The sequence below is a fragment of the Mirounga leonina genome, unplaced genomic scaffold, assembly GCF_011800145.1.
Source record: "Mirounga leonina isolate KUSES-001 unplaced genomic scaffold, KU_Mleo_1.0 Mir_154, whole genome shotgun sequence".
NCBI classification, from domain to species: domain Eukaryota; kingdom Metazoa; phylum Chordata; class Mammalia; order Carnivora; family Phocidae; genus Mirounga; species Mirounga leonina.
Window position 1 is genome coordinate 36,090,047 of NW_023270389.1, and position 25,871 is coordinate 36,115,917.

The following is a 25,871-nucleotide window of genomic DNA, read 5'->3' on the forward strand; positions in this document are numbered from 1 at the left end:
CAGGTGGTCTCTAAGACCCCTTCTCATTCTGATGCTCTCTCAATGTATAAATGTGACTTCAAAGTGAGGGAAGCAAGAGTCCTACTCAGTTCTGCTCTGATCAAACCACAGGCAGAAAACAGAGTTTAGTCCCGGGCCCCAAGTGAAAGTCACAGGGACAAAGGGGAGAGAAAAGAGATCATCGCCAAAAAGTTCTCAGAACCACATGTAAGAAGCTGGTTTTATAATGAAGTGGGGGAAATCGGAGGGGTAGACGAACCACGAGAGACGATGGACTCTGAAAAACAAACTGAGGGTTCTAGAGGGGAGGGGGGTGGGAGGATGGGTTAGCCTGGTGGTGGGTACTGAGGAGGGCACATTCTGCATGGAGCACTGGGTGTTGTGCACAAACAATGAATCATGGAACACTTCATCTAAAACTAATGATGTAATGTATGGGGATTAACATAAGAATAAAAAAAAAAGAAGACATTATCTCAGAGTCATATAATTATCCTCATTATTTTAATTTTGACTTTATATTCTAATTGACATTACCTATGACTTCAATACAGCTGAGAAAAACCAAAAAAAAAAGAAGCTGGTTTTATCCACCTTGGAGAGGTGAAGCCTCCAGGCAGATATAATGGTTTTCAAATATTTGAAGCATTGTTGTGCAAAAGAAAATCTAGATTTGTCCCATGAAGTCCCAGGAGTAAAAAGGCAAGAAAACAGGATGGAATCCACAGAGAGGGAATTTTAGCTTTGTATAAAAGGGAAATTCTCACCCTTGAACTTATCCGGAACTAGAATGGTCTCATTCCATGGGCTGTTCAAACTTCAGGGAAAACAGTCAAGGATCTAACAAGTAGGTGACCTTGATAACATTGTGGGGTCCTTCTCAATTCCAAAATTCTGTGAGTGCCCATAACATAATTGGAGATCTAGTTAATTATCACAGACAAAGAACGGCTGATTATTCATCTGTCTATACACCATTTCTAAGTGGCTGACACACAGTAGGGGTTTAATAAATATTTGTGGAAGGGAGGGAGAGAAAGAAGCAAAGATGGCACGTTCAAATCGCACATCCCACCGTGTGTCCAGAAAGGCCCTTGCTAAGAAATCCTGCCTCCCTTCCACCCAAGGCACTGGATTGCAGCCAAGGCCTCCAGTGCAGGCGGGCAAGTGCAACTCAGTGTAATTAAACACCTGAGTTCCCAGGAGGGATTGAATCAAAATGACAACCAGGAGAGAACCTGTGGCTTCTGCCGCTTCCCCCACCTTCCTGCTTGCTGCGTGGCAAGGCTAACCGGACAGGCAGGCCCACAGCCCGAGAGTCCCCCCACTGGGTACTGTCTCTGCAGAGCTCTAGTCGGTTAAGATGCACATTTGTGCCTGGCTTTGTAAGGACCCTTTAGAGTTTATGCTCGTTATTCCAACAGGTGCGTTCTGCTTCCCTCATACATAACCCAGGGAGCTCTAAGAGGGGGGGCCTGGCCCTCAGATCTGCAGTTATGATCAGGAAGAGGGATCCCTCCCCTGGCTCTGGCTTTGCCACCATCCCTGTTCCAGCCCAGCCCAACTCCTCTTCCCATCTCCAGGGAGGAACAAAGCAGCACCCTTCTGAACAGGGTTAGCCCTCCAAGCAGGGCACCTACAGCTCTGCAGAACTCACTGGTGATTTCTCATATAATTTGATTTTCTTGTTAAGCTCTTTCATTTTGCATTTTGTACCAAGACTTCTCTCCCTGCCAAGCTTTCTTGTGGCAACAGTGGGTTTTTATCACCATGTAGCTATGATTCAGAGACAGACCTCTAGCCTATGAGAGCTAAAATTATTCTCGCTCTCATACACACCGAGAACACAATAGGGAAAAGTGAAAATGGAAACATTTTCCGAGTCCGCAAAGTCACTCTCCGGGGAAGATTGGCGGAGTTGGCCCTTGACAGCATCTCGTCTGTGGCAGCCTCACTAGCAAACTGTCATCTTGGCATTTAGTTCCATACGTAGAGCATCGTGCTGGCCCTACTCCGTCACCGCCTTTGCACACCTCCTCCTGCCTCTACATCCCCAGCCAACGCCCACCCGAGTCCCCTGTCCAGCTGCCAAACAAACAGCACAGGCCAAGGGTACTGGAAGAATGGCATCAACACCAACCAAGAGGCCATCTGTGGCTCCGGGCTTGGCAGCAGGCAGAAATAAGGGCTCTGAAAGGGGAGAACTTTTACTTTCGTGTATGTCACTGCATTGGTATGCTGCAGATGAAGACACAGGCTCAGGAATTAAGTAGCTTGTTCCCTTGGCTATTAAGTAATGGAGCCAGGATTCACACGCATGCTTCTCTCACCTGCTCCCATGGACAGTCTACGTCACAATGGTTTTAGAAATTAAAACCATCTTCTTGACCCAATGTCAGTTGCAAGTGCGGCTTAACTGGTTTCGTTAGCAATGGACACAGCTCTCAGAAACCAGCCTCATTTCTGAGTTAGTCTCCCTTCTGGGGAGCATTGATTGAAAAGGGGTTTGTCCAGGAAAAAGGGGACAGGTTTGGATGGGAACAAGCTGGCCAGTATCATGGCTGTGGCATCTTTAGCTTCACAAACAGCCCTTTCATCCAGAATTCACTGAGGATGTCCTCCAAGTAAAAAAAATAAAGTCTGCATGGCAATGATTTTTCCAAATGGTAGACTAAAAGACTGAGATCTGGGTGCTCAAGAATTCAGTAAATTGGGGTGCCTGGGTGGCTCAGTTGGTTAAGCGACTGCTTTCGGCTCAGGTCATGATCCTGGAGTCCCGGGATCGAGTCCCATATCGGGCTCCTTGCTCAGCAGGGGGTCTGCTTCTCCCTCTGACCCTCCCCCCCTCATGTGCTCTCTCTCTCTCATTCTCTCTCTCAAATAAATAAATAAAAAATCTTAAAAAAAAAAAAAAAAGAATTCAGTAAATTAGCCCCACGGCGCCTTGTCGCCATCCCCATCTCTTGGCACATGATGGATGGTTGGAGGTGGTCCCTGAGCACGAGCCCACCGCAGGAAGGACATGGGAGATGCTGATGAGCCAGGAGGTGCAGAGCGGGTGCTTGGCCCCTCTCGGATTAGCACATCTTTCTGCTGCCCTGTTCGGCAGGAACGGATGGTGGCTGCTTTCTCAGTAGCCTTCTGCTCCAGGCTATGCCACTGGTGTCCTCAGGACCATTCTCACTGCTGCCAGTGACCGGGGAGGCAGCACAGATGATGGAGAGACAATGAACTTGGGCGCCAGAGATCTGGGTTTGAATACTGACTCTACCAGCCCCAAGAGGTTGAGCCAGGGGAACGTAACTGACCACTCTGAGCTTCAGCTTCCTCACCCGTAAATCTGGGATAAACACACCATGACACAGAGTGCCAGGAGAGCTCATGAAGCGTGTGTATAAAGTGTTCTACACACAGTGCGTGCTGGGTAGCTCACTGTTAGTGCAATTCTTACCTAGCATCTCGGTCAGTCCTGCAAATCCTACCTCTTTTTTTTAAAAGATTTTATTTATTTGACAGAGAGAGACACAGTGAGAGAGGGAACACAAGAAGAGGGGGTGGGAGAGAGAGAAGCGGGCTTCCTGCTGAGCAGGGAGCCCGATGCGGGGCTTGATCCCAGGACCCCGGGATCATGACCTGAGCCGAACGCAGACGCTTAATGACTGAGCCACCCAGGTGCCCCCAAATCCTACCTTTAATTTACCCACCAGTAAAATCTCTCTTCTTGAATGCCACTCTCATCTCCACTTTACAAAAAAGATCACTGTCCTTCCAGAAGTCTGGACACAAGAACTGGCTGCACTGCTCTACCCCGAACATCTACACGGCCACAAGCCCACACCTCCGTATCTGTGGCTTCAGTGACCCGTGGTCAGTCGCAGTCTGGAAGTTGAGAATCCTTCCTCTTGACTGTTGTCAGAAGGTCAATGGTAGCCTAACGCTAGGTCACATAATTCCCCTCACTTCATCTCATCACAGGTCATCACAAGAAATTGTGATGTGAGCACAGTACAGTAAGATATTTTGAGAGAAACCACATTCACATAACTTTTAGTATAACATATTGCTATAATTGTTCTATTTTTTTAAAAAAGAGAGAGTGAGTGAGAGGGAGAGAGAGCATAAGCAGGGGGAGCAGGAGAGGGAGAAGCAGACTCCCCGTTGAACAAGGAGCTCAATGTGGAACTCAGTCCCAGGACCCTGGAATCATGACCTGAGCTGATGGCAGATGCTTAACTGACTGAGCCACCCAGGTGCCCCAATCGTTCTATTATTAGTTGTTATCTATCTCTTACTGTGCCTAATTTAGAAATTAAGCTTTATCATAGGTTTTTATGGGCAAAAACAATACACATAGGGTTTGATACCATCTGCGGTTGAAGGCATCCACTGCAGGTCTTAGAACATGTCTTCTGCAGATAACGAGGTGGGGGGTGGGGATGGGGGGAACTATTCCACTACTTTCAGCTTCCCACGGTCTTTCCTGCTGGCCTTTGTATTTCCCAAACTAGATTATAAGCAAACTGAGGAAGGGATGATGTCTTCCCAGGACTCTTCCCAAATAAATGAGGTGTGAACTCCCTGTCCTCCTCCTTGACCCCTGCTGGGTGACGGGTCCCTGCCCCTGTTCCCATAACAACGTACCCTCTCCTTAGCAGAGACTCACCTCACTCCGCAGCAAGTTTTTATTTACTCATCTGGCTCCCCCAGCAGACCATATGCAAAGAAAGCAGAGCAGCGGGCTTACCACTGCTCCATCCCCAGTACTTAGTGCCCGGCACATGGCAGATGCTCGAAAACTGTTCGTTACATGAACAAAGTGGGTGTTCAGGTAAACTGCTGATCAATTGGGGTTCCAGGGAATTGACAGGTCAATCTAACATTTGTTTTCTCGGGGACAATACTTCATACTTCCCTCCTCTCACCAGTTTTAGAGAAGGAAAGGAAAATGATGTTCTCCTCTGTGTGATGTCAGAGGGGATCAATGTGGGACTCAATCTCAGGACCCTGGAATCATGACCTGAGCTGATGGCAGATGCTTAACTGACTGAGCCACCCAGGTGCCCCAAGATGAGAGATGATGTCTCGCTTTCTGGAGTTATCAGCCCAGTGGTTGAGAGCCACAATAAAGGCTTGATTAAAAAAAAGCAGCCAAAGAGGTGTGAAACTTGATGAGTCAAGTTCCTTTGCTGAAAGCAAAATGGAAGCCTTACCCATTCTTCACCCACCTCCACTTCTTCTCATCAAGCTTTGAGGACATCCCATCAAGGGCCCAGCCGCCAAAGCCTGTGACCCATGACTACCAATACCAGCAGCTAGCATGCTGATCTAGAAGAAGGGGAAGCACTGAGCCAAGAGCAGTGACGTGGGCTGGAGCCCAGCTCTGCTCCTAACTGGCTGTGGGACCTTCGGCAAGTGACTCCACAATTTCCTTATCTAAAAAATGGGGAAAATGCTACCTGTTCCGTGGAACACGGAAGGTTGCAAAGGCAACAGAGACACAGAAGCAAAAGACTTGATTATAGGGGCTCCTGGGTGGCTCAGTTGGTTAAGTGTCCAACTCTTGATTTCGGCTCAGGTCATGATCTCAGGGTTGTGAGATCGAGCCCTGTGTCAGGATCTGTGCTGATCGTGGAGCCTGCTTAGGATTCTCTCTCTCCCTCTGCCCCTCCCCCTGCCCACTCCCTCTTAAAAAAAAAAAAAAAGACTTGATTATAGCAACAGCTCCACATGATCATTTTCACTTGGATGGAAATCGTATTTTTAAAAAGAGAAATTTTGCAAATGACGTGGTTATCTCTAAGGTCGGAAACAATACCCCTCATCCACTTTGGCTTCCCACTGGCAGAGCTCCCTAGCATCTAAGACTTTTGTTGTACATTCTTCTGCCCAGTGCAGTACTCCAGCTATGAACAAGAGTAATATCTTCCCACGACATACGTAATCAGATATTTTGTCACTATAATTATAATTCAAAATACTAGAGAAGGATTCCAGGGAAAGAACCCCCCTCTGCCATCCTTCCACGGCCCGCTCTCTCTCCAGCTCTTTTCCCTGCCTCCCAACACCACACACACCACAGAGAACATTTTCTGCTCCCATATTCCAAAATAATCAGCAACAGAAGCAACAAAACAAAGTGAAACTTTGCTTAGATTAAACTGGGTTCAAAACTCAGTTCAGCCCCCTCTTAACCTGTGATCTTGTTACCTCATGTCTCTGAACCTAAGTATTCTTAGCTGCAAAACAGGAATAATAAAGCCTTTTTTTTTTAAAGATTTATTTATTTATTTGAGAGAGCGAGAATGAGAGAGAGAGAGTACATGAGAGGGGGGAGGGTTAGAGGGAGAAGCAGGCTCCTTGCTGAGCAGGGAGCCCGATGTGGGACTCGATCCAGGGACTCCAGGATCATGACCTGAGCCGAAGGCAGTCGCTTAACCAACTGAGCCACCCAGGCCTTTTTTGAAGTTACTGGGTAAGAGTTCCCAGCATGACACCGGGCTCACTTTGGGTACTCAGCACACCAGTGTTTCTAGCCCCTTCTCTCCTTCTCCAGGGGGCACTCTCACTCCTCAGGGTACTATTTCCTGCCCAGTGAAGATCCTGCCAGTCTGGTCTGGACAGTGATGCCTGGGAGGCTTTCCAAGCACTCACAATCACTTTCTCCATTTTTTAAGAGCTTCCTCTAACTTGCTCTGAAGTCAGGACAAATTCTTTTTAAAAGAAGCTTTATAGCGAAAGAAATTCACATCCAGATATATATATTTTAGTGATCTGTACTTAAACAGTACAATGCACCTGATACTCTAGGTAAGTTCAAATTCTCTTAAAGTAGAGCACATCTGAAGAACCAACAAATGGTTGAGAAACATCACTGTTTGGGGAGCCTGAGAGATGTGTAGGAAGAGAGACTGGGGGGCCAGGGAGACAACTACCACTGTTTGAACACCCCATGTGAGAAGCGCTGTGCTAGGGACGCTGCATCATTTCATTTTCTCATCTCCAAACTTGGTCAGGCAGGGCCTGGGGTCTCCCTTTTCAGCTGAGGAACCTGCCAAAGGGGAAAGTACTAATCAGGAGTAGAGGTGGGTCTGAAAACCAGAACGGCCCAGCTCCAAAGCTCATGTTCTTTCCCATGTTCAAAGCATGTGCCCAGGGACAAAGGAGAAGAGGAAGGGCAGGGAGACACACAGGTCCTGCCTTCCAGAAGCTGAGAGTTTCAGAGGACGTAACAAAACATACACAAGACAAGAAAGATAACTAGGAAGTCACAAGGATATTTAAAGAGCAGTGTAAAGTCTAAGTGCGAGTGAATAAAGCAGAGGCCATTAGCCTCTGGAGTATGAAGACAGCGAAGGGTTGAAAACCAGGAGGGAGTAGCCAGAGAGAGTTTTCTGGAGTGGTGAGGGGGAGGTGGGAGACAGGGATGAAGAAGACAGACAGTAGCTGGAGGCTGTGTCAGAGATGGGGAGACCCATGTGAACTGCACAGTGGCAGACAGAATTAAAAAAAAAAAAAGTCAGGTTCTAGAGAAAAAATAATCTGATTTGCCGGCTAGGAAAAAACCTCTAACAAAAAATGAGAAAAGACTAGTTCCTTCTCCCATAGCATTCTGGACAGTACCCTATTTCCCAGATAAACATAAACCAAAGATGAAACTAAACAGCTCCTGAGAAGGGAGGAATGACTATTATTATTTTTCCTAAGAACAGGAAAGAAAAGTTCACTGGGAAGAACAAGAAAGAATTACTGTGACTACCAACAACAAAATCACAACATCTGAATGTAAAATTTTCAGCTCTTTCAAAGAGCTATCCTACACCTTAGTTCTCACTAAGACTAAGTGAGATGTAAGGAGAGCCTCTTACTCCTAATCTGCAGAAATTAAAGGGTATAACCCAAAGCACAGAGCTGATCCAGGACTTGAACCAAAGTCTCTCAACCAGCAATTCAGGGATGAAGCTCCAACAGGGGATGCCTATAATGTTTGCTGGTATCAACGGAAGGGAGATGAGAAGAGGGAGGAAAGCTGAGGCATGCAGACTTCGCTGCTTCGCTCTCCAACAGCTGTTCTCCTTGTCTGCGTTACTGTCTTCCACCTGAGCGCATGACAACCCAGAATAAAGACTACATTTCCCAACCTCCTTTGCAGTTAGGTGTGGCCAGATTACCAAGTTCCAGCCAATGAGATATGAACACAGATAATATGGTACAACTTCCTAGTCTTTCCCTTCCCCTTCTTTCTACTTTCCGGAAAAAGAACATATGGCTGAAGCCGGAACAGCCATATGGGATATCCAATCTGGAAGTCATGTGCTGAAGACAGCAGAGGAGCCGGGGTCTCTGATGATTGCCCAGCAGCCAGACCACCCCCAAACTTGTAGGAAACATATCCCTTGTTGATGCCACTTCTACTCTCTCTGTCCAGCAGCAGATCCCATATCCTAACTAATAAAGCTTTGCCAATGGCACTAAAGACTACTTCCAAAACTCTAGATCTCCTCGACTGTTCAGAATCAACAAATTCAGGGCGCCTGGGTGGCTCAGTTGGTTAAGCGACTGCCTTCGGCTCAGGTCATGATCCTGGAGTCCCGGGATCGGGTCCCACACCGGGCTCCCTGCTCAGCGGGGGGGTCTGCTTCTCCCTCTGACCCTCTTCCCTCTCGTGCTCTCTGTCTCTCATTCTCTCTCTCAAATAAATAAATAAAATCTTTAAAAAAATAAAAATAAAAGAATCAACAAATCCATAAATATTTATTGAGAGTCTACTATGTGTTTAAAGTCTCCTAAGAGTATATTTACAGCCTCCTGGGAGATGTGTACCATCTCATTTTTGAAAAACCACAATATTGGTGTAGAATGCAAAAAAGCATATTCAACAAAGGTGAAATGGAAAGAAATAAGAAATGTTTGAAAAAGATCACAAAGGAGGCAGGGAAAGTCCCTATTTGCTTGCAAAAATAACAGTTTCAGCTGAAAGGAAGCCACAAAGCATACTGCAGGTGGGTGAGGTGGTGGGGTCAAATGTCCAAGTGGGCAGGTTACTAGTGTCCCTTCCCCAGGAGAGAAGGCGACGTAAGGAAGCCACCAGCAGTGAGCCCAGTTACTCTCGGGTATCTCCCGGGCTCAGAGGGAGCTTAACTGAAACAAGGACCAGGAGGGGATCTGGCCCAGCAGAAGAACTAGAAGGAGGGCTGCTGTGGGCTAAATGGAGACTCATAGGGTCCCTTCTGCACTAGCATTCTGCTGTGGTTTTGAGAAGCTGAGGTAGGGGAGGACTGGCAACAGAGAAATGAATCCAAAGAGACAGGTGTGTGGTGCTGAGGTAGGAGACCGATGTTCAACTGCGGGGGAGGGGTTGGAGAGTGTCTGGAGTAGGAGTACAATGTCTAGACCCCCTGCCATTATCAGAGGGAAAGGAAATGAATGTGGCTTAATTACAATGACAGGATGACAGCAATGACATTATGAGGAAAGAATCAGAAAAGTGCAAAAGCCCGTATTAGGAAAATGGAAACTGTCTCCTCACCATCAAATTCTCCCTGGAGAGCTCCCCGAGACAGTCCCTAGTCTGAAACATCCCAGATAAAGAGACTCTTTCCTCCCGACAATCCTGACAATCCTTCCTTCTTTGAGGGATCCCTCAGAGGCCTGGGCAAGGTTGGGCCCACAGAGGGCCAGTCACCAGCTGGTGGGTGATGGGACCTGTCTCTGTTCCTCCCACTGCCCCCATCCCCTCCAGCCCTTGGACTCCCTAGAGTGCCTCCCACAGTATTATGTGTCCTTAGCACACAGCTGGGAGTCTGCTGGGCAGGCACCTGGGTACGTGCTTGCTGAATGGGGGACATTCTTCCCAGGTATCACACAGAGGGCTAGGGTGGCCTTGGGGTCCTCTCAGCACCACCAGCACATAGAAGATGTGCAAAAAGATGTAAGCAGTCCATTCACTACATCTCATGGCGAGCCCCTGCAGGAGACTAAAGACCCACATGAGGAAGGCAAGGAGATCAGGGTGGGGGCTGGCTTGCCCCTGGCCGGGGTCAAGACGCCAGAATAAAAATGAGACATCATAGATCATCTACCTCCACAGCTACTCACAAAAACTCATTTTAGCCAATAGTTTTCGCCTCTGCCTATTGCAACTTTTTTTTTTTTTAAGATTTCTATTTATATGAAAGAGCGAGAGAGAGAAAGAGTGGAGGGGTGGGGAGAATCTCAAGCAGACTTCCCACTGAGCACAGAACCCAACATAGGGCTCCATCTCACGACCCCAAGATCAGGATCTGAGCTGAAACCAAGAGTCAGATGCTTAACCAAATGAGCCACCCAGGTGCCCCTGCAACTTTTTATCAGAACTGAGAAAGGTGGGCAAGCTTGAAAATAGTGTTCCTGCTTCCTGGCATTCTCCGGGGAACTGGCCAAGTTATAATGAGATATTCAGTGCCAGAGAGCAGAGATGAGAATCAACAGAAGCCTTCTGGATAATCTATATTATGGTTAATACAATGTCATAGAATAGCCAAGAAATACTATTACCAACACATGTAAAATTCAATGCAAAGAAGAAAAATTCACAAAATACCATTACTGCAAAAGCCCACTGGCTTTTGTGTCTCTCTCTACTCCTCAAGGACTTCTGGGCCTGAGTGCCAGGGAGCAGCATGATCCCTCGGCACAAATGCAGGCTGTGGTCCACCTCCCCCGCCACCAGAGATCCCAGTTCTGGCATCGGTCCAACCCCGTGAGCGTGCGGTAGGGATGCACGTGTGCAGATGTGCACATACAGGCAAAGCAAGATAAAAGAGAGCCCCATAAATCCAGTAAGACATCAGCAGTTGTCCTGAACAAAGGTTGTTTAGAATGCGAGTTTACAAGGATAATTGCCACCACATTACACAGAGCGCAATAACTTTGTTGTTAGCACAACCATTTGTCAGACGTGTCACACGGAAAGTGGAACAGCTGTAACTGTAAGTGACAGATTGATGAAAAATGGCTGATTTCCAAAGCACCTGGTCCCCTGAGTCTGTATCTTAATCTTGTTCTTAAATGAAAACAACAACAACGACAAGCATACAAAACTTTCCACTGAAGGAACTGTCGGCTTGTTAAAATGGACGGAGAGAATCTTCAAGGTGTCTGTGAGTCAGGGCCCGAGGCTGGCTGTCTGTGTTCTCAGACCACATGATCGCAGGTGGGTTCTATGGGAAGAGCCTGGCTTTTAATTCACAGGGGCCTGGATCCAAACAAAACCTGTCTCTCCCACTTACCAGCACCCCCGTTCTTAGGAAGGAAGTTACCTTTCTCAGTCCATTTCCTTACAAGATGGAGATAATAACCTCTAAGTACAGAGTGGTTATGAGCAGCAGAAATCATGTATGGAGCGTTCATCACAGCACCTGGCACATAACGAGTGTTCGGGAAATGGGGTTACAGTTAAGTAGGCTTGCCTACTGAAACATGGCGCTTGGTTGCATAATGCAGAGGAGACTGCCTGTGTACTGTCACCCTTTTTTAAAAAAGAAATGGAAATATCATAAAGCTCTGAGAAGACAGAGAGAGAAAAGAGGTGATAATAATCGTTCGAGGTTTTCCTTGGAGAATATACCCAGGAAATCATGCTCTCCATACAAGAATGATTTTGGAAAAACAAACTCCTTATCTTTTTTTTTAAGATTTTATTTATTTATTTGAGAGAAAGAGAGAGAGAGAAAGTGTGCAGGTGTGCACGAGTTGGGGAGGGGCAGAGGGCTAGGGACAAGCAGACCCCACGGAGCACAGAGCCTGACATGGGGCTCAATCCCATGAACCTGTGATCATGACTTGAGCCTAAATCAAGAGTCAGATGCTCAACTGACTGAGCCACTCAGGCGCCCCTGCTTATCTTTACTATATGCCACCAGAACCATTCTCTTTCTTCTTTTCTTCCAGGTAAAAAGTTGCAACAAAGTCTCCTCATATCTGAAAGTCTTTGGAGAGCCCATGACATGGGGCCCATTTCCTAACTGACCACCTTAGCAGATTTCCTACAATGCATATCATGAGGTATTTCGATGGAATGTCTCCTCTCCCCACCTTAGAGGCAGAAATTGGGCCCAGAACACGGCACATCTGATTGCTTACCTGGTGCCCCAAGTTTCACAAAAATGCTGCAAGCACTATCTAGAAAACTAGTGCAGTTAAGGCTGAAACTGTCCTAGAAGAGCGAAGGTCTTAAATCCTTTTACATGACATGAGAAAGCACCTCAAGTCTAATTAAGCTAAAGCAATTAGCCACCCACAGATACTTAATGCTGCTTCCCATGGTCAGGCAATCATCTCTATTAAGACCCATTTGAAAGTAAGAAGCAAACCCAAAAGCTCCATCAGCACAACTTTCCCACAAATCAATTAGACCTAGACACACTGAGTGAATACTCAGGCGAGCTCTGTGCCTTGCAGAGACGGCTCCTATGGAAGAACCGCATCAGACACGATGAGCTGGTTGCAGACAAGGAGGAGGCAAGCAGTCAATGTGACAACTGGGGGTCATAAAGCCCCTTCACAGAGAGGGATGCTGGATCCCTGGTGGGTTGAACAAAGCAAGACAAACTGACGCCTCACGTTTCCTGGTCTTGGAATTCCCTGGTTAGTTTAACAACTGATATGTCAACTCCACTCTGAAGGAGCACAAGGAACGAAACAGTCTCTGCCTGCTGTAACCAGAGCCCAGCTTCATCGTGTGTGACCAGACTCCTGTCCATACTGATGCTTCATGGGAGGACTGTCCTCGCCCACATCGCCGTTTGTAGTTGAAGTGCCAACAGGGTGCGCTTAGCAGTTCACAATGAATCCAAGCCATTGGAATGCATATGCTTTCCCCAGCCCAGTGAGGTCTACTTCTCCCTACGACTCCCTTCAATGAAGAGAGTTCATTAATGGTTTCCAGCCCAGACCCGGCATTAGCAACAGCTACGCAATGGTCAATGGGTAAGTGACAGATTGAAGCACCTTCCTCAAGAACTAAGATTGTTTTTGTTTTTCAGTCCAGTCAAGTTAATCCAATAACCCATTACTTCTCAACTAAACAGGAGCCTTTTTGTTCTGTGGGGGAGGTTTCTTGGGGGGGGGGGTTGTTTTGTTTTTCAGATTTGGGACATCAAAAATGTATGAAAAATAGAAAATTCAATAAAAATATTCCTAGGAGCCACATTTTTTTTTTTAATTTTTTTTTTAAGATTTTATTTATTTATTTATTTGAGAGAGAGAGAGCAGGAGAGGGGGTAGGGTCTGAGGGAGAAGCAGACTCCCTGCTGAGCAGGGAGCCCGATGCAGGACTCAATCCCGGGACTCCAGGATCATGACCTGAGCTGAAGGCAGTCGCTTAACCAACTGAGCCACCCAGGCGCCCTGCCACATTACAAAAAAAATTTTTTTTTTTAAAGATTTTATTTATTTATTTGACAGAGAGAGACACAGCGAGAGAGGGAACACAAGCAGGGGGAGCGGGAGAGGGAGAAGCAGGCTTCCCGCCGAGCAGGGAGACTGATGCGGGGCTCGATCCCAGGACCCTGGGATCATGACCTGAGCCGAAGGCAGACGCTTAACGACTGAGCCACCCAGGCGCCCCGCCACATTACAAAAATTTTAAAGAAACATGAAATTGATCATAATAGAATATTTAACCCACTATATAAAAATATCATTTCATCATGTAATCAATATAAAAGATAGTTAATGAGATATCTCACATTTTTTTCATACATTCTTTTTCTGGTACCATATGGGACTGCGCAGATCTAGAGCTATGTTCAAACTGACACGGAAAGACTTTCACAGTTCACTATTCTATGAGCAAGCAGGTTACCAAGTTATAAATATAGCATGATCTCATTATAACTTTATAAAAATCTGTATTTATGTGTTCAGATATGGATAGAAAGTAATCTATAAGGGAGAGGCCAAAGGTAATAATAGTTATCTCTGATAGGCACAATTAGGGTTGGTGCTCTTTTGTATCTTCTAAATTTCTTTGCAGTAAACACTTTGCAGCAAATGCTTAAATTATCAGGAAAACTGTAAAGCTCATCTTTAAAAAAAAAAAAAAAAAAAAAAAGCCTTTCTTAGTTTCAGTTATTACACTGATCCTGATCCTGCTAGCATTGTAGTCACTGCCCTATTTCCAGCCAATGGAAGGGATGTCCAAACAGTATGCCTCCCGCCCAGCCCCCACCCAGCCCCAGCAACTGTCATACTTACAGCCAATCATCATGATGGCCACCGCAAAGATTTTCTCAATGTCTGTGGATGGGGCAATGTTGCCAAAGCCCACGCTGGTAAGGCTGGTCATAGTGAAATACAACGAGGAGATGTAGACGGAATTCTTGCTGGGGCCACCTTCCCACTTCCCTGAGCCGGACCCGTTAAACTGGTAAGGGGTGCCAATGTCCATCGCCAGTTGGTAGAGCCAGCTGTTGTTGCGGATGGTCTTGGTGTCTTCATCAAAGATCTCGTAGTCCCCAATGCTGTACCAAATGCAGGCCATCCAGTGAGCAGCCAGCCCAAACACACACACCAGCAAGACCAGCACGGCAGCTCCGTATTCAATGTAGTGATCCAGCTTACGGGCCACTCGCCCCAGACGAAGCAGCCGAACGACCTTCAGTGAGCTAAACAAGCTGCTGATGCCCTGGGAAAAGAGGAGCAGAGCATTAGGGCCAAGAACCAAAGATACTACTACTCCTTGCCTCCTCCCCACCTGGGCTGTTTCCTTCAGCATAGTGTATTTCCACAAGATGCAACAGTATTCAACCCTCTAAAAAATGTTTTCAAATAAGTCACGATATGGAGAAATGCTCAGACACAGTCATGCACAATATAATTAGAATTTTATTCCAAGATATATGAAAGGGAGATTTTGATTTGCTTTTTTCTACTTCCATTAAAAAGCAGATAACAAAACAAAACAAACAAGAAAAAATTATAATTTTATTCTAATTTATTCTAATTATTATAAGTATACAAATATATATGAGCATTTTTCATATCTTTACTATTTTAAAACAATTTTAAGGGTTATGTAATATTTCATACTCAGTAATATGAAATATTTTAAGAACTGTATATTTATTTCATATTGTATAATATTTCATTCTAATTATACTGTACATAAGTTTACAAGTATTTATGTGTTCAAAAAATGGCTAGGAAACACATGGAGAGAAATGTAAAATATTGATAGTGGTTACCAATGCATTGTCGAGTTACAGAATTACAGGAAATTTTTTGTTATATTTGTATATATTTTTGTTATACTTGAATATATTTAATTTCTATAATTGAAATTACTACTTTAACAGTTAGAAAAATATATATATATTTAAAAAGCAAACAGTTTTTTTAAAAAAAGATAAAAATGAACTAAAGAAACGGCTGAGAAAATAAAGAACTAAGATTCTGTTTTCTCAGGAAACAAATTCTTTGAAGCTACATCACTCCCGTCAGGCCAGGGATTATACAATCAGACACCATATATTTAAACACAATCAATCAAGGAATCTCCGAGCTAGAAGGAAACTTCTGATTTCGGCTGGTCAAGCCTGCTGCCATTCTGCAGACCCAGCCAAGGCAGGTCTCTTCTCCAAATAGTGATTCTCTAAGGGAATAGTGGTAGTGAAAAGAACATCAGAGTAGAAATCTGGAAAACAGGGTTTGAGACGCAAGTAAACCACTAACTTGCTATGTGAATTTGAACAATTCTATTGCCTCTCTCATCTAGACAATGAGGGAAGTGGACTAGAGGAAATGCTAAAATCACAGAAGCCACTGCATTTAGAACTGCAAAATTCCTATTCCAAAGTGATTCCAAGGTGTAGGGAAGGGAGATTTCCATTAGCTTTTCCTACATTGATTAACAAACAAATAAACAAGCACACAAAATAGAGACATTTATTGGCACCATAACTTTGGTCTCCCTTACACAGCAATAATCCAACAGCAGGATGATTCCTTCACCAACGAGAATGAATGACTTTACACCATTCTAAACACTGGACAGTTTCCAGGTCACTGCTAGTCTCTCTTGTCCCCTGTTCCCTTAATAACAACCCCCAAGGGTCAGTTTATGTTACAGACAGAAGGAAAATGTGTAAACGCTTTCTGATAAGCCTGTGTCAGAGACTCACCAAGGCTGCTTCCTCTTCCTGAACACCCAGCTAAACGACGTCTCCCAGCCTCTTCCCATCTGGGTGGGTCTCTGAGACTGGTTCTCAGCAATGGCTATGAGGCAAAATGTGTGTCATTTCCAAGTCAAGGTAGTTAGAGTAAGTGTGCTTTCTCTTCCCCTTGGCATGCCTTCCAGATGAGGCTAGTGAGACCCTGAGGACAAGTATTACAGATGGTGGACATAGAATATGGAAGAAGCCTGTGTCCCTGAAAGACTACGTGGATGGAATACCCTGTCCCCACCAATCAATGTGAATCATATTATGATGTGGATGAACAATGAAACCTCTGAAATAAGCCACTGAAACTTCAGGGGATATTTGGTACAGTAGCTATTATTAGCCTTCCCTGACATGTGAACGCACAGACCGTATGTAGCGTAGCCTGTCAATAAAGACCACAGATCAGGCTGCCACACAAATTATTTTTGTTAAGGTGAGGGTTGGGGAGGTGGGGTTTATTGCACCTTTTAAAAAATAAAACAAATAAACAACAATTCTGTAGCCATAAAACTTAGAAAAGAAATAATCACTTCTTGTCCAACATACACCAGCAAATAAATAATAGTGGATTCTTCTAGGCCAACAGACCACATCCCCAGGGTCAACTCTGACAAAGTTTATCTTTGGCTTGTCCAGTACTCCTTTCCTGGGTCCCCTTTTCCCCCCAAGTGCTTTTCTTTAAAAACTGCCATGCAGGAAAAGCTAAGAAAACCCCCATATTAAGGTGCAAAAGACTGATGAGGGTAAATGGATATCCTCTCTCCAGAGGGCATCTGCATTTCAACAGAGAAACCAACCTGTTTCTAAGGTGGAATTAAAAGTACCCACAGCCTGGATAAAGCAGATATTTTAGGAGGCAAAGGAGCCTTTTTGATGACTCAGAAATCAAACACATGTAAGCAGCCACCTACTCTCCACCTGTTCATAAGGAGGTTCCTGAGATCATCTTTCAAAGCAGTTCTACTCTGAAGAAGAACTTATTACCCAGGGCAAAACTGCCTTGTCATTTTTCCTCACTCATATTTAATTCAAAGCAACACTTAAGGAGAACCTACTACATACTCCTTGTGCTAATGCCACAGGGAAGAGATTAAAATAATGCTGTCTTTGTCTTCTTGTTCACTGTTGTGGCTCCCGTGCCTGGCATGGGGAAGAGGCTTGATAGGAAGAAAGAAGGAGGAAGCAAGAGCATAATAACCAGTGAAAAAGGCAAGATATTAGTGAAAGATACTTCTACCTAATTGTCAGAGAACCTGATTGCTGAGAGGGAGCACAGATGTCATCTAGTCCAGCCCTCTGAGTCCAGTGATGCCTTCCAGAGCTCCCTAAGGAACACTCATTCTGCTTCTCCTTGAACTCCCCCTTTAACTACTACATCTCTAAGATCCCATTCTGGCTGTCATTCATGGACATGAACAACTGGGCCTCCATGACCTTTTTTATCCCCCTCTGTTCCACCTGTACTTCATCCCTCCTCCCTTCTCCATCCCCTCCCAATGGCCACTCAACACATGCAACCACTACCCAAAGGCCTGCTATCCTCTAGCCATACACTCCAGGCGTTTGGGGCATCTCGCACAGTGGATGCACACTTGCATCTCTGTGCCTGCTCAGATGAGACCCTCAGCCCAGAAGGCCCAGCCTCCCCCTCTCTACCAGCGAGTACACTGTTATCCTTCAGGTCTGCCACTACCTCTACCCTAAAGCCTTCCATGACTACCCTGGAGTCACAACCAATCACTCACCCCTTGATGTGTCCATGGTATTCCTTATCCATTACCAACTGAACACATTGCTTTGCACTATAGTTTTCCCAACCACAGTAGGCGCTACATCTTCCTGAAGACAGAAGCCATTTGCTATTCATTTTAGAAGCCTCCTGTATTGGGTTGAATAGTGTCCCCTCCAAATTTATGTCTTTCCCAGAACCTCAGAATGTGACCTTATTTGGAAATGGGGTTGTTGTGGGTATAATCAGTTAAGAAGAGGTCATACTTAACCCAGTATGACTGATGTCCTTATAGAAAGAGAAGAGCCAGACACACAGAGAGAAAACCAGGTGTTCTCTACCAATGCAGAGATTGAAGTGATGTGTCTTCAAGCCAAGGAACGCCAAGGATTACCAGCAAGAGCAGAAGCTAAGAGAAGGGCAGGAACAGATTCTCTCCTAGAGCCTTCAGAGAGAACATGGCCCTACTGACACTTTGACTTCAGATTTCTAGCTTCCAGAACTGTGAGAGAATAAATTTCTATTGTATTAAGCCACCCAGTTTGTGGTAATTTGTCACAGCTGCCCTGGGGAACTAATATACCTACAGAGGATCTAAATCTAGCACCTTTTCAGAAAGGGTCTGAAACATTTTCTAAACAGAATTGAGAGTTTGGATTATTAGAGAATTCTTTCTCATTTTCAGAAGCCTCTGGAACAACATAAAATAAGCACTTCCTCACTGTGTTATTCATCTGTGTACACTAATACGCTATTACACGGTTTCATATAAGTTCTCTCCTATTGCACTAACAGCTGGAATTCTAGCTACTTAAAATCATTTCAAGCTATTAATTTGCATTTTTTTCTTATTTTCCTGAAGTTCAGTAGATGAGATAAATAAACAGAATACTCCAAGCTTTTTTTTTTTTTAATTTTAGTATGCTAAAAACATGACAGCCACCATATGGTAGAGAATCACATTTCCCCAGGGACTTCTTGCATCAGAAAACCTATCTCACATTCCACATAGTTCCAGAAAGTTCTTTATCACAACCTTAAAATTATGAAGAACCAAGACTTTCAAGATGAATCAACATGGATGAAGGGACAGTACGGTGCTGGTGAGCCTCATCACTGAAGCCAACAAATATGATGCAAGGAAGCCCTTCTAGATTCTCAGTAACCTCAGCTGCAGCAATACTGATGCCATGCAAATTTTAATGGACATTCTAATTCATGTGTTTGTGAACTATCAAGTTTTACCTATTCGCCCAGACTACATAAATTATTTCATTAACTTGGACTATACCTTACTTTCTCAATTAGCCCAATTCACCAACTTTGGGTTCATTTTTTTTTTTTTTTTTTCTGTCATATGCATGGAGAGAACACTGATCCAGACTAAGGACAATGTGCTACTGAAAAAACCCATTCAGTCTTTCAGGTCCTTGACTAGTTCAACCTCACATGATTACTCTTCGCCTGCATCCTCCTGCAGCTAAAGGCCTCCTTCGCATGCTTCCCTGTGAGTCTTCTGGAACCCATCTTCATGCATAAAGAAATTCCCAGTCTCAACGTCCTCCTGGACTGTTCCCACCATCTTCTTCCTTTAGTTCTCCCCGAGCACTCTGCTTTTCCCCATGCTTCTCCTATACATCCTGGAGTTAGGAGCAGGGAGTTTTCAATCTCCACACTTTCATTTTCCAAACAAGAGCTGGTTGATACTCCAAAAAAAAAAAAAAAAAAAAAAATCCCTTCCTTTAAGATTCATGCCATCCAGCAAAAACACCTCCTCATAACGGCCATCTGATTATTGATGGCTAACATCTGTTGAATGCTCACAAATATGCCAGAATTTAAGTAATCTTTCACTAATTATCCCACTTATCAACTTCTTCCTTTCATCCTTTAAAATCTTTGCACCTGGATTTCCAGCCCAGCTCCTGCTATCAGCATGGGAGCGTTCAACATCCATGGGGAAAACTCATTCAACACTCCTGCTTCTCTATTCCCAGTGACCTTCACGCCCTCTCCATATCCTGAGTCTGGTCATCACTGGAAACCACTCCCTATCTGACACCAGCATTCGACACAATGATTACATGCTTCCATTTCTCTGTTCTCTCCTTTATTCCCACCCAACCCAATCTACTCTTTGGCTTCTTTTTGATATCTTTTCTAACCATTGACTCTCCAGATTTCACTTCCTTTCCCATCAAACTAGACCCTGTTATATCACTTCCAGGACTCTCTCCTTACCAACCAACAAACTTTCTCCTTGCCCTCTTGCCAAACTCAGCATTGCATGGGATCCAACAGCAGGTACCGAGCTGTCATTTCCATTCTCAGCTGGGTTCCTGGATGCTTCTCACCCATCCTTTTTCTCTTCCTTGAACAACCCTTTCTCCCCTTCACATCAATAGATACTCTAAATCTTCACTACTCTTTTCAAGACCCCACCTGACCTGTGCCATTCTCATTCTCAGCCAACATTATCTCCCAACTCACAGAGAAAGTACAGGTCATTAGTATCAACTCTCCCTCTACATCCCACCTCAACAAATACAAGTATGTGCATTTGCACCATCCTTCCACACTGCACCAAATCCATTCCTCTACCCACTCACGGACATGACTCCATCAACTATCCACCTCCTCTCCCTTCTCTGCCTTTGTCTTCCAACCTCCCTCTCAGAGACGAATTTCTCTTAGACTATAATCACACTGCTGTTTCAAGATCTATGCAACTTTCCAGACATATCAACTCTCCTCCTCTTCCTAATATTCCTTCCTGAAACCATAATCAATACACAATGGCTCAATTTCCTCATTTCCCACTCATTTCTCAACCCACTGCATTCAGATGTCTATTCCCACCGCTTCCCAGAATCTACTATCTTGAAGGTCACCACTTGCCTTCTTATTGCTATACCTTCAGCATTTGACACCTGCTATGGACATTTAACATTCTTTAAGGCCACACAGCATCTAAATTGTCTTTCTGCATGTGAGGAATCACTACCCTACAAAGCAGAATTTGTTTCCCACCCCAGAAGCTGAAGATAACCACAAATCTTCTTTCTCCAACCCTCACTGCAGCTGAAGTGTGAGCACATGACCTACAATCTGCCACCAGTGACTCCCACCCCATCACTGAATAGTATCTAATGGAGAAACAATGTAGGACCCTTTTTACAAGAGCCTGGCAGCATCACCTAGTTCCCAGAGGTAGCAGTGAGTTGTTCCAGAATTGGTGGCCAGGCTCCCCTGGTGGTGTTATCAGCCCTGCACACTGCAAGTCCACATCCAGTAGCAGCAGTGACTTATTCACAGGACCAGTTCTGCAATATGATTTTGCCAGATAGCCTCCAAATATTTTCCTGGTCTTTCTAAACATTCTCTGAGTACCTAACATCCTTTTCATAAACTTTTTCTTCCTTTTATTTGCCTTGAACCCTAACTACTCAAAATTGTGAATGAGATGTCACACACAGAAACCAAATCCTCCGTGTATGGCTGTGATGGTTAATTTTATGTCTCAATGTGACTGGAACACAGGGTATCCACACATTTGGTTAAACATTATTCTGGGTGTGTCCATGAGGATGTTTCTGGATTGAGATTAACATTTGAATCCATACACTGAATAAAACAGCCTGCCCTCCCTAGTGTGGGTGGGCCTCCTCCAAGCCACTAGAGGCCTGAATAAAACAAAAAGTTGGGTAAGGGAAAATTCATACTCTCTGCCTAACTGTTTTCGAGCTGGGACCTCAGTCTTCTCCTGCACTCAGACTAGAACTTACACCACCAGCTATCCTGGGTCTCTAGCTTGCAGGTGGCAGATAATGGGACTTCTCAGAGTCCATAATCCTTGACAGTGTTAATGGAAGAAAGGTCAAGAATGGCAAGCTTAAGACCTAACACAGAGTCATCTCTCTGTGATGCCTCTCCCTGACACCCACAAAGTTGAACATGCCCTCTAGATTCCCATGACTGGTCCTTGATTCATTCTTTCAACAAACACTTATTGAGCACTTTAAAATGGGGCACACATGATTTCCATCATTGATGACAGATCAGCGGCAAACCAGACCAAAATCCTCACCCTTCTGGAACTTTCTTTTAATTGGGAAAGACAGACGGTAAATAGAATAAATAAGGAAAATAAATGGTATGGGATAAAAAGATGAAAAATTAAGCAGGAAAATAAGTATAAAAAGTAACAAGAAGAGGGGGTGATGTTCAGTACTAAACAGGGTTGTGAAGGAAAACTTCCCTGAGATCATGGCATTTAAGTAAAGGCCCAGTGGAGATGAGAATGTGGACCCAAGAGTATCTAAGGGAAGCATGTTCCAGACAGAGCAATCAACAAGTACAAATGTCCTGAGGCAGTAATGTCACAATGTCTTTATATTAGGCTGACACAGCCCCCTGAGGTCACGAAGCACACATTTAGTAAGAGTAATAATTAGCATCTGTTGAGTACTTACTAAGTGTCAGACACAGTAAGGACTTTACAAGGATTACCTCACTTAATCCTCATAACCTTGGGAGGTAAATATATTATACACCTAATCCACAGATAAAGAAACTGATGTTTTCATTTGTCCAGTATCACACAGGTAGAAAGTGGTGGACCTAGAATTCGAACCCTAATCAACTGACTCCCAAGTGTATGCCCTTAATTCCTTGCTCTAATTTCCCACCATTAAAGTTCTAGCTCCTCTCAGTTGCTCAATATATGTTTATTGAGTGGAAACCTACACTGACACTCACAAGGAGAATTTGTGACAGTCGCAAACCTAGTAGCCTGGCATGAGGATATACTACTTTATTAACAGAGCTTGGTTTGTTTGTCGTCTTTAAAACAGAGATGACTTCAGGCGCCTGGGTGGCTGAGATGGTTAAGCGTCTGCCTTCAGCTCGGGTCATGATCCCAGAGTCCTGGGATCGAGCCCCACATCGGGCTCCTGGCTCAGAGGGAAGCCTGCTTCTCCTTCTCCCTCCTGCCTCTCCCCCTGCTCAATGTCTCTCTCTCTCTGTATCTCTGTGTCTCAAATGAACAAATAAAATCTTAAAAAATAAAATAAAATAAAACAAAACAGAGATGACTTCAAGAATAAATGTTCCATGATGATCCCACCACTCTGAAAACTGCAGATCCATTTCAACTACCTAATGCAATAAAAACTGGCTTACCAGATCTTATTGGAAGTTACTCATTGAAGCTTAAACACAATTTGCTTCCCTTCCATTGTTTCCACATTTTATTTTCGGCTTGTTGAATTCAATTCCACGATCATTTCCTGAAAGCCTAGTGCAGGGAGACACAGCCAAGGGCTACCAGGAGTACAAAAATAAACATGCAATGCCCTGCCCTCACGATGCCTGCAATCAGGCCGCAGAGAAAACACAGCCCACAGATGACAGCAGTGAGCAGCAAACACAAGTCAGCTGCTGCCATCAAGGCTGAATTCCAAGGCCAGCTCCTGTACATAAAGGAAATTGTTTTCTACTTCACTTAACAGGTCTGTTGACCATATTCAGGAGGAGGATGTGGTTACTGAGTTTAAGGGGAGCTTCCTAGCCAGGAACGGGATAGCTTGCAACCCTGCATTTGTTTAATCTGATAACGTATCCAAAGGACATATCTGCAGACTCCATAAAAAATCACTGAAGGAAGTTTAGAAACATCGCTTACAACCATCCACTTTCCTTCTGTTGACAAGTCAAACCTTGAAACAAACTGTGTATTCAGTTGCAATATTAAACCATCGGGCTCTTTTTCTTTCTAGAGGCACCAAAAATTGAAATCTTTCACTGGCCAAATAAAATCCTAGGTCTACAGAATAGAGAATCTGGTTTTGTCAAGCCGCATCTTTGTCTTTCACAGAATCCTCATCTCAGGTTCTTTTCTTCCAGGGAAGTGAAATGAATCCAAATAGCCTAGACTGTACTTTCTCTCATACTAAAAGAAACAATAAATACATGTTGTGCTTACAGCTGTGACATTTCTGCAGAATTAGCCATGCCCTTAATTTGCTTTAAGCTAATCTGGTTTAAATTCTCAGAGACGACAACATGTCAGGGTCCGGGGTAGGTGAAAATCCCAGTGACTTTCGTGAGGGCTGTGTGTGTAGGAGTTTCAGCACTGGGGCCTGAGGAGGGCTTTGGTCCACATATCACTGCTTGGCCAGAGATCCTGATCCGGAACGGTGCGGACATTATGAAAGCATCACCTCGCCAAGTAGCATGTGAGTAGCATGTGAGCACGCAGCTGGGGCCCCCTGACCACATGTGATAACACTGTCTATTTAATGGTGAGGGAGGTGGAGATCAGTCCCTATGCAGTCTAATTTGGCTTTAAAAAACACACTCCCTCCCTCCTCAGACATAATCCACTTTCAGCCTCAGCGTCACCCAAAATTAAGCCTCCAGTCAGAAGGTGAAGTCCCCAGACGCTATACCGGAGCCCCCGAATGCACTGCCTCCAGACAAGCACCAGGAATCTGTGGTATGGCCTTGAGGCCTCCACCAGGGTGTTGAGGAGGGAAGGCTCGAGCAGCTGGTTGGATGTGTGAAGAGTTCTCCAGAATCTGGGGAGCCTGGAATAGCCCAGCCTCCTGGGTTGTCTGTGTGAGAGCCGGGGCGGGTGCAAAGTATCCCAGTGCTCAGGGACTAGCTCACAGCACTGGGCAAACAAATACCCAGGGGGCAGAGGAGCCTCAGGACAAGAGCGAGACAAGCCACAGGCACACTTCTGGTGGGACCACTGGGGCCATCAAAGCAGGGTCCCTGGAGCAGGCCGTGGGGGTGGGCTTAACCCCAGGACACGGTGTGTGACTGACACACCGGGTACTGGGAAAGGGACAGGAAGAAACAAGACTCTCAGGCAAACTGAGTGGCCGTAACTTAAGGGACCTGTACGGTTAAAGGTAATAAGAACCCCCTCCAGCTAGAAACGTCAGTGTTTCGCCCCTAGTATTATTCATTGTTTTAACTCTGCCTCATCTTCACAAATAGATTTAAAGCCCTCGAGGGCTCTTGTTTCTCGCAGCCTCAGCAGTGAACAGTGATGGGACCGCTAATCATCCTAGACTCTTTCATTCCGTGAAGCAACTGACATACACAGAGTTCTACTCTCCTGCCATCTGGCCCTCTGAGGGTAAGTCTCTGTAGGAATGTTCTAAGGAAAAGTTATGGCTCCTTTAAGAGGCTTCTGGTAAATAGAGAGCTCTAAACTTTCTGGCAGCAGGCAGAAGTAAGAATAGTCACCATTTTCTGTGGTTAAAATAATCGGTAGCTACAACTGTTGAGACTAAGAGAAGCCATAGAGAAAAGAAATTATCTTCCCGTTAGAAAAAAAAAGATCACGGTGAGAAATGCCATGCACACCCAAAGCCACATGTGGGACTCAGGCATAGAACCAGGCTCTTGCCTCTGGCACGCTTCTTACCACCTCCGTGACCCTACCCAGTCACCCAACCACTCTGAGCTTCACTTCTTCACCTGTCAAGTCGGGAAAATGCACCTACACAGGGTTAATGTTCACAAAAGTATGTTATTCGGGAGATGGTCACCTCCCTCTCCTTCGGCTATAGAAGTCCAGCCAAAACAAGAGCAAGAGAGAGAGAGAGTCACAAAGAGGAGAAACTATTTGCCCTCAGTAAAAAGAAAAGATCTGAAATGTCAGAAAGAAGTTACCTCTAAGTGAGGATGAATTAAGAGGGAAAATAATGACCCCTCCCTGAAAAGTTGAGAACAACCAGTCAAGGGCATTTGGCCAAAATCGCCATGTTAAGGGGAAGGAAGGCAGGCAGGGGCCTTGTGCCTCTGGCCACGCAGAGCCCCAGGCTCACTTGATAAGGACAGGAGAGGCCCAGGATACCTGCAAAACTAACAGAACACAATCTGTAAATCTAGGTGTTTGTATTTCTAAACTCACTTTAAAAGATTTA

The 25,871-nt window shown here is 44.9% G+C and overlaps 1 protein-coding gene across 1 annotated transcript in view; it reads right to left on the reverse strand.

Moving 5' to 3' along the window:
* KCNH1 (potassium voltage-gated channel subfamily H member 1) overlaps nucleotides 1-25,871 on the reverse strand; it is a 364,126-nt gene that overhangs the window by 202,833 nt on the left and 135,422 nt on the right. Inside the window, exon 7 of the mRNA XM_035010480.1 lies at nucleotides 14,236-14,665. Coding sequence (XP_034866371.1) covers nucleotides 14,236-14,665 — 430 coding nt within the window. The remainder of the gene's footprint in view (nucleotides 1-14,235; nucleotides 14,666-25,871) is intronic.